General features: G+C 37.7%; 1 protein-coding gene across 1 annotated transcript; it reads left to right on the forward strand.

Moving 5' to 3' along the window:
- The first annotated feature begins 2,343 nt into the window (after nucleotides 1-2,343).
- Nucleotides 2,344-4,418, forward strand: LOC141695410 (uncharacterized). The gene is made up of 3 exons (XM_074499657.1): nucleotides 2,344-2,498; nucleotides 3,128-3,721; nucleotides 3,818-4,418. The coding sequence occupies exons 1-3, from the start codon at nucleotides 2,344-2,346 to the stop codon at nucleotides 4,416-4,418; spliced, it is 1,350 nt and encodes a 449-aa protein (XP_074355758.1).
- The last annotated feature ends 5,345 nt before the right edge of the window (nucleotides 4,419-9,763 follow it).

Raw genomic sequence — 9,763 nt, forward strand, 5'->3', positions numbered from 1 at the left:
ATAATTATTATTCGCACCATAATCTAACTCAACGGTCGACTACTCGTATAAATACGAGCTACTTGCATTCCTCTTATAATTATTGAATTATTATAGTTATTATTACAACTTATACGATTAATCGATCATCTATATTTAATTATTCAATTCGAATAGTTATTACGACACTCTTCGAATAAATAAATTATCGCTTGAATAATAATTCTACTTATCAAATCACTACTCATATAAGTACGAATTACTCGTAATATTTAACTAATTATAGAATCTTTAATCATATTTTTCGATTATTTTTAATCCTATTCATTAATTAATTACTTAATTATTAAATAATAAATAAATAAATAAATTGATAAATAATTAAATAATTAATTAAAAAACTAATTTTGAATTTCTAAATTAATAAAATAATTTAGAAATTATTAATAATAATTTTCAGAATTTAAATCTAATTTTTATTTGATTTTACAATTTAGTAAAAACTAATTCCTAAATTATAAAATAAAAATAATTAATTAAATTCTAAAAACATAATTCAGGGAAAAGGTTTGGGGGTTTTTGGATCGAAACCGGGTCGAACACTGGGTTGGAACTGGGTCGCACCCGGGTCGTCCAAGAACAACCCCTCACCCACACAACACCGGCGTCGTCACCGGTGATTTTTCGGTGAACGAATCCGGCGAACCCAGTCGGCTAACGCACGAGTTTTGGCCTAGTTTCTCCCACGAATTCAATCCGTAGCATCTCTTGTGTCTTTCCCACCTTTCCCCGCCTCCCTCCGTTACAGCTTCGCCACCAACCGAGCCGGAAATGGAAAAACGCGGAGGCGGCGTTTCCCGGCGGGCATGCAAACGGAAGCCAAACACAACGATTCTGGTACCAATCGATTGTAAAAACGACGATCTACTCATTCGTGGTAACAGAAACAGCAAACAATCATTCAAACTAAAAACCCGAATTCAAAAACGGGTTGAAAACTCAAAAATATAAATCACGAATCCGGGAATAGAAAAATCAATTAAAAATACGTATAATCATCTACACAACCTGGGCAATCTATTCATATAACTCTCATCAACCAAAACACAACGATTTGCAAATACCCAAATTGGTTCAAGAACCCTAAAAATCGAATTGAAATTCGAAGCTATAAAACATGAAATTGATTACACGAATAGAAAGTAGAGATTAAGAGGATCATTTTGGTTACTCACATGATTGATTTGGATAAAAAATCACCTTCAAATCAAGGATTTAATTCTGCAGTTGTTCTTCACCAACAAACCCTAATTCTTAATTTTCTGAAATTTTAATAATAATTAACTAATTAATTAATAATAAAATAGCTATTTATAGTACTGAAAATAATACCCCTAAATAAAATTAAGGGGCTAATTACACATCTAATAAAAATATTTGGCCCCAATTTTTATAATTTTTGGGTATTAATAATGAATTTTTTTAAATATCCAATAAATACAAAATATATGCCAAAAATTCCCAAAAATTGCGAATATTACAAAAATGCAAAGAAAAATGATGTTTGATAATTTCATGATCATATAAAAATAAAAATGTAATTTTTGTGGGGCTTTTGGCACCCGAATGGGTCCGGAAAATTCGTTTTTCGCGAAAGAGGTAAATTTGTAAATCGTCTTAGGGGTTCAGAATAGCGATATGGTATAGGTCGTTCTTGGTAAAATAGGGCCAATATTTTTGTTTGAAATACGGGCTTTTAAAACACTGTTTGAGCTGTACGGGCTTTGATATAAAACATATAACTTATGATAAAACACTCAATAAATATACAATCACATTTGGATCAAAACAGACAACACGTAGCATATAGCAATTAGGGTTTTATGACTCAACACATTTAATCACATAAAAATACACATAATTTATCTTTATTATGATATAATACAAGCGTAATTTCCTCGGTCGTTACATGTTTTGCCTATTGAAGATCTGGATATTCATGAGAATGACGAGAAAAGAGGGAAGCCAACAGAAGAATTGATTTCGATCCCTTTGGCTCCCGGGGATCCTGAGAAAGCAACTTTCATTGAAGCATCACCGGAGGAGCCCCTTAGAGGGAAGTTGGTGAGGTTTTTATAAGAAAATAGTGATATATTTGCATGGTCGGCAACTGATATGCCTGACATAGACCCGAAACTGATCACCCACAAATTGAACGTAGATCAGAATCGAAAGAACGTAAAGCAAAATAAAAGGAGTTTTGCCCCTGAGAGGCAGGAGGAAATCAAGCAAGAAGTAGAGAAGCTCTTAGAGGCTGGTTTCATTGAAGATATATAATTTCCAGAATGATTAGCAAACCCTGTAATGGAAGGGTGGATTAGCAAACCCTGTAGTGGATACAATCAGATCAAGTTGGATAAAATTGACATCCCAAAGGTGTCATTTATCTCTGACTTTGGTGTTTTTTGCTATCTTGTTATGGAGTTTGGTCTCAAGAATGCAGGAGCTACCTATCAAAGGTTAGTAAACAAGATTTTTAAAGATCTTATTGGAAAAACAGTGGAAGTATATGTAGAAGATATGTTAGTCAAGAGTCTTGTGAATACTGACCACATATCCCATTTGAGGGAAGCCTTTGAGGTCCTGAGCTACCACAAAATGATGTTAAATCCTGCAAAGTGTGCTTTCGGAGTGCGATCTGGAAAATTTTTAGGATTGATGGTCTCCAAGAGGGGAATTGAGGCAAATCCTGATAAGATAAAGGCTATTTTGGACATGGAGCTTCCACGGACTGTCAAAGATGTTCAAAAGCTCACCGGAAGGGTTGCTGCCTTAGGACGATTTATCTCCAAATCTGGAGACAAGTGCTAGCCATTCTTCAAATCCTTGAAGAAAATAAAAGATTTCATATGGACTGACGAAAGTCAGGAAGCGTTTGAAGGGTTGAAGAAATACATGGTCCAAGCCCCGTTGTTGGCCAAACCAGACCTGAACGAAACTTTGTACTTATATTTAGCCATTTCAGAAAATGCCTTGAGCGCTATAGTGATTAAAGAGGAACTTAGAGTCCAGAAACCCATATACTATGTCAGTAAGATTCCACATAGAGCTAAGTTGAACTATTCAATTATTGAAAATTTTGCTGTAGCCGTAGTGATGGCCTCAAGGAAGATGCGTCCTTACTTAAGCGCTGGTTCTATCCCGGCCAAGCAACCAAAGCCGGGGACCTCCAAGCTCATAAGATTGAGGTGCTAATGAATCAGCCTTTGAGAAACATCATCCAAAGTCCTAAAGCCAGTAGTAGGTTGATTAAATGGGCCATTGAGCTGGGAGAATTCGACATAAAATATAAGCCAAGAATGAAGATAAAATCCCAATCCTTGGCTGACTTCATGGTTGAATGTACCATCCCCAACCAAGAAGTCGGGGGGCAGAGAGATACAGAAGCTCAGGGCATGGAGGAAAAAGAAGATAATGAAGGTAGACAGAACAATAACAAGGAATTCTTGGTTCCCTATTTTGATGGAGCATCAAAAGCAAATTCGAGTGGAGCAGGGTTAGTTTTGCAAAGCCTCGATGGATTTTTGATTGAATATGATATGAAGTTAGATTTTCCAACCACCAATAATGAAGCAAAATATGAAGCTCTGATAGCTGGCCTTGGCCTAGCAGGGACGTTGAAAGTTAAAAACTTGAAAGTTTGTGGGGACTTAAAGCTGGTGGTATCCCTGGTCAAGAGGGAGTTTGAGGAAAGGGATGAAACCACGACAAAATATGTACACCGAGTAAGGGCCGTGATATCTCAGTTCGATGAATGCCATGTTGAGCACATTCCAAGGGAAGAAAATGCTAAGGCCGATGTGTTATCCAAATTTGCCTCATCAGAAATTGAAGAAAGCTCTGGAAGCATGTACTTTCGTGTTTTGAAAACACGAAGCATAGACGTCAAGTTAATTTCCCCCATAGGACTTGAAGGGTCATGGATAGATCCTATTAAGGCTCATCTACAAACCGGATGGCTTTCTAGTGATGTAGTGGAAGCAAGAAAGTTGTCTTTGCATGCTTTAAGATACTCTCTAATTGATGGGATCCTTTATAAAAGATCTTTTATAGTTCCTTATTTAGGATGTCTCAGGCCAGATGAGGCTCAACTCTCTTTGGATGAAGTATATGAGGGTATATGTGGCCAACACTTGGGGGGCAGGGCCTTAGCCCACAAAATTACCCGCTTAGGCTTCTATTGGCCAGAAATGATGGCTGGCAGCAAAGGATATGTGAAGAGATGTGATCGTTGTCAGAAACATGCCCCTGTAGTAAGGCAACCTCCCGAAATGCTCACCTCCATCAACTCCCCAATCCCGCTTGCTATATGGGGGATGGATTTCTCGGGCCTTCCCAATGGCCACTGCTCAAAGGAAGTTCTTGATTGTAGTAATTGATTACTTTACGAAGTGGATTGAAGCTAAGCCCTTGGCAAAGATTATGACTAAGCAAGTCACTCAGTTCTTATGGGAAAATATTATGTGCAGGTACTGGATTCCTCGAATCTTAGTAACTGATAACGGAACATAATTTAATAATGAGGAGTTCAGGAAGTATTATGAAGAAAATGAAATTGACTTGAGATTCACTTCTGTTGCTCACCCTCAAGCTAAAGGGCAAGCATATGTTGCAAATCGGATCATTCTAGATGGTTTAAAAAAGAGGATTGAGAAGTCCAAAAATAATTGGGTGGATGAAATACTGCCAATACTTTGGGCTTACAGAATCACATGTAGAGTCACAATAGGATCCACCCCCTTAATGTTAGCATATGGAGCGGAAGCAGTTGTACCAGTAGAAATATCACATTCATCTCCAAGGATCCAAACGTTCAACGCTGAGGAAAATGAGGAGGGTCAAAGATTAGCCCTAGATTTAATAGATGAAGTACGAGATGCAGCACACACAAAGATTTTAAAATATTAGAAAAAGCCTCCACTATATAAAATCAGCAGGGAAGATGAGTTTTTCCACCTTGACCAAGACATCCTCCACTATACCTCGCGGATAAGCGATGGAATGATCAGCTAGTTGCAATGACATGTATGTCGGTTTCGGATCAGGTAGACCAAGCTTCTTGAAGATAGACAAGGACATCAAATTGATGCTATCTCCCAAATCACACAAACTTTTGTTGAATGAAAAGTTTCCAATAGTGCAAGGAATAGTAAAACTTCTAGGATCTTTAAGCTTCGGAGGCAAAATTTTGTTACAGCATAACACTGCATTCCTCCGTTAGAGCAACAATTGCCAACTCCTCAAGCTTCCCCTTCCGCGATAGAATACCTTTCATGAACTTCGCATAGCTCGGCATTTGTTCTAGAGCTTGAGCAAACGGTATATTGATGTGCAACTTCTTGAAAACTTCCAGAAACTTGGCAAATTTCTTATCTAACTTCTGCTTCTGAAGTCTTTTAGGATATGGTGGAGGTGGATAGAATTGTTTATCCCCTGTATTACCCTCATGAGGATTATCTGTAACAACTTTCTTCTTCGGTTCCACCTCGGCATCCTTCTGCATAACTTTCAAGCCAACAAGTTCTGACGTTCTGGCGGACTGGGCATTTTGATAATGGTGGTGCTACTGGTACTCCAAGCATTATTTTTAAAGTAAATGATGTTGAGCATGTGGTAACTCCTGGAGCAGTTCGTAAAGCTCTACACTTACCAGAAAGCTGCATTTTCTCAACAGCGGAGGAAACTGTTCTACAACAGCTCATGGCCAATTTGGGGTATGAGAAGAGTTTGGCCAAGCTTGGATAGTTGAAAAGAGCACATATCAGAAAGGAATGGAGCTTTTTCTTCGACTGCATCACTAAGGCATTCTCCAATAAGTGTTCCAACTTTGATGCCATTCCAATTATGAGTCAACACATCGGGTATGCTATTATTCACCAAACTCATTTTGATTTTGCAAGAGCTATGCTAGGTTTTATAGGGGATAGGATGTCAGAAGATAAGAATATAATATACTTTGCTAGATTCTGTCAGCTTATATATAACTTCTGTTGTGTTGATGAACCCCAACCTACCACTAACTTAATTCCACCCTTTAAGCTTGCAAAACGGGCTTTTAATGACTTGGTAAATGCTGACCTTAAGAAAAAGGTGGTTAGACCCTTACAGATACCTCAGTCTGTAAAACAGATCCTGGTAAATGCTGATCCTCAAACCTACAGATCTGTTTACCCTGATGTACAACCCACCAACACATCCCAGACACCACAACAACCATCAGAACATACCACTTATACACCTCAACCTACTCAACCCTCTATCAGAACATATATCAAACCTTCACAGATATCTCAACCTTCATCATCAACACATACTGTGAGGCCTTCATCTTTAAAGCCCAAGAGGACAAAAACTGTACCTCAGACACCACAGAAGAGAAGGAGGATTGTTCTGAGAGATGAGTCAGACAGTGAGGAACAGGTTCCTGTGTCAGAACCTGTTGTCAAAGAAGCTGAGAAGGTCTCTTCTCAGAAGGATACTGGAATTGGGGGCTCTAAGCTTCTCAAAAGGCTTAGAAGGATGTATTCTGCTGAAACTCCCAAGGAATCTCCACCTTCAAAAAGATACAAAAAACAGAGAGCACAAAGGTACAGGGATGAGTTAGTTTCAGAGGATGAGGAAGCAACAACTAAGGAAGGAGATCAGGAATCTCTGATCTCAAAAGAGCCAGAATTTGCTGAAGCTACTGCATCTACACCTCCATTGTCACCAACTCAGGAAACTGCTCAAGATAAAGTATCTACACCACCTGTGTCTCCTGTAAATGAACCAGTATCTATTGCAGACCCAGGCACAAGTGCTGAGATTGATATTCACAACCTAATTGTGCCTGAGGTTCTCTACTTAGAAGCTCCACCAGCTCCAATCAATCCATCAACAACACCAATTCCTGATGCTAATGAAATTCCAGAATTATCTACAACACCTTCTCTGCATCTAGACATTAAAGATCAGACTATAGGTGAGCATCAGAATATGGCTGTTGATCAGAACTTGGAAGCAGATCAGCACTTAGAGGATAATGTTGATGTTGAAGCCTCAATATCCTCTCATACTGTTCTTTTATCAGAGGATGTTGACTCTGTAAGTTCTGATGCTGCAAATGCTGATGATACTGGTGATGCTGCTATTAATGCTGATGAAGCTGGTCCTTCTGGACATGCACCTCTACAAGCTCCTTCAAAAGCTGAACTAGTTAAAAAGTTTGTTAGAGGAGATGCACCAGTACCTTGGATTGAAACTCCTAGAGGACAGGAGTGGACTAAGGAGTGGAACACAGTTACCTTTGTTCCAAATGAAAGAATTCTTGCTGAGCACTTGGAAAAAGCTGATGAGATGCTAGTTAATGATGATTTCAAGACACAGCTGAGAGTTACTGCATTGAGTACTAGACACCTTCAAGGTCAACACTCAACAACTCATGCCGAGGTGAAAATAAAAGTTTTTTCCAACCTACCTTTGATAGAGTTGCTTATATTGAGAAAACCCAAGAGAAACAACAATCTCAGATTGATGAAATTTTGAAAAATCAAGCTTCTCAGCAATCTCAACTCGATGAAATTCAATCCTCAGTGGAATTGCTTGTCTTTCTTCTTTTACCTACTGATGCCAAAAAGGGGGAGAAAGTAATTAAGTCCAAATACAAAACTGTTAAGATACAGAAGGGGAAGGATGATGAAAAAGATGACCAGGGAAACTCTGGAATGGGTGGAGGTCATGGTCAAGGTAGAGGTCTCTCATCAAGAAGAGCTGGAACTACAAGTCATAGAACAAGTTCTGATACTGGGAGAAGAATAACTTCTGATACTGGTAAAAGGATAAGTTCTGATGAACTTTTGGATCTTAATGAGGAAATTTCAAGACAGTTATTTCTTAAAGAAAATCCAGGAATGGACTTTGAGAGTCTAATGGAAGAAGAAGCTAGACTCAAGTCAGAAAGAGTCAACTCCAAATCTGAAGCTTCTGTTGGTAAAAAGAAACTTCCTACGACTAAAGGCATTATGAGAAAAGAAAGGACAAATCCTGTGGCAACTAAGGTCAAATCACAATTGCAGATAGATCCAAGGTCCAAGGGCAAAGAAAAAAGTTGGTGAACCTATAAAGGTTTATGTGCCTCCTATGGATGAAGAAATTTCTGTTGAAGATGCTGATCTTACTCTGACTTTAAGGAAGATTTCTAAGACAACCTCTGACATGGCTCAAGTTGTTCAGAGTCAAGATTTAGTTAGTTCTAATATAAACATGAGGCAAGCAACCTCTGACATAGCTCAAGTTGACTTGATATCAGAAGATAAATCAAAGGAAACCTCTGACATTGCTCATGTTAAATCCTCAAAGTTACTCCTACCAGGATTCACTAAAGCCAAACAGACTCAACCTTTGAAGCCTGCAACAAGTGGTTTTGAAGCAAGAGTGGTTACTGGAAAGGAAGCAAGAGATAAATCTGGATTGGGTAGTGCTGATGAAAGAAGAGTGCAGAACACAACCAATGATCCAACTTCCTTAAGTGAACCAGGTGTTAGAGCAACTCCTGAAAGATTGAATCAACTAGAATCTGTACAGATGGTCTATCATACCTACTTGAAAGAACACATCTTTTTATATTTCATGACAGATGGTAGGGTTTACCATATAAGGGAAAATGCTATACCACTGAATAATTTGAAGAACTTGAACATGTTTTAATCTTACTTCAAGTGAATGATAGAATAACAGAAAGTGCTGCAAACTATTTGAAGACTCAAATTCAGAGACAGAAAAGGCTTTATTCTGTAAAGTCTGATAGCACATATCTTCCAAAGTACATAGATCACAAGGGTGATATTGTTGAGATGAAGCCTAACTCTACTAAGATTATAACTACCTTTCTGGGTTATAAGGCTGTAGAATTCAATCTTGAGTCTGACAAGGCATATTTAATCAGACTAGATCAGGACATAAGGAAAGCTAGAATAAATGATCCCAGGGCTGCTACCTTTCAAACTGGTGAAGATTCTGTAGAACTCAAAGATGCTAAAAGGAGGATGATTGATGAACTCAGATATACTGAGAGATGTTTGTTAAAGAACTATCTCAGAACAACTCCTGACATCAGAGAGATCAGAAAGTGAAGCCAAGTTAAGATCTACAACTGCTCAAATTCTGATATATATACAGACTAAAGTTGTTATCAGAAGTTAAAGTTGGTAAAACTTTAAGGACTGTAAGTTGTAGTTATCTAGTCCATTTCTCATGCATTTGTACTTAATGTTTTTGACATCATCAAATATCTGTTAAACTTGTATATTATGCTAATTTACAAGTTGGGGGAGATTGTTAGATATATTTGATAATGTCATGACTAATATGATTTATGTTGAGTTTTCAGATCTTACTTAAACAGGACAAATCAGTACTTAACTGAAATCAGCACTTATACTGAAGTCAGAACTTAAGTGATCAGTACTTAAGGTTCAGGAGATATTTATCAGAAGATAATATCAGAACTTAAAGGAAACTTTCAGGTAAGGAAGACAGCTGATTGAAAGGAAAGAAGATCAAGAAAAATGTAAGAAGAGATATGCATGAAGAAGGAATTCTATGAAGAATGGAATACTTGGAAGAAAAGATATCTGATTGATATATTTTAGGAAGCAGAATTATATTCCATATCAATTAGCGATTATCTTGTAACTGTGTAGTATATAAACACAGACATAGGGTTTACACTATAAGTGTTATCATT

Source organism: Apium graveolens, chromosome 11, assembly GCF_009905375.1.
Source record: "Apium graveolens cultivar Ventura chromosome 11, ASM990537v1, whole genome shotgun sequence".
Taxonomy (NCBI): Eukaryota; Viridiplantae; Streptophyta; class Magnoliopsida; order Apiales; family Apiaceae; genus Apium; species Apium graveolens.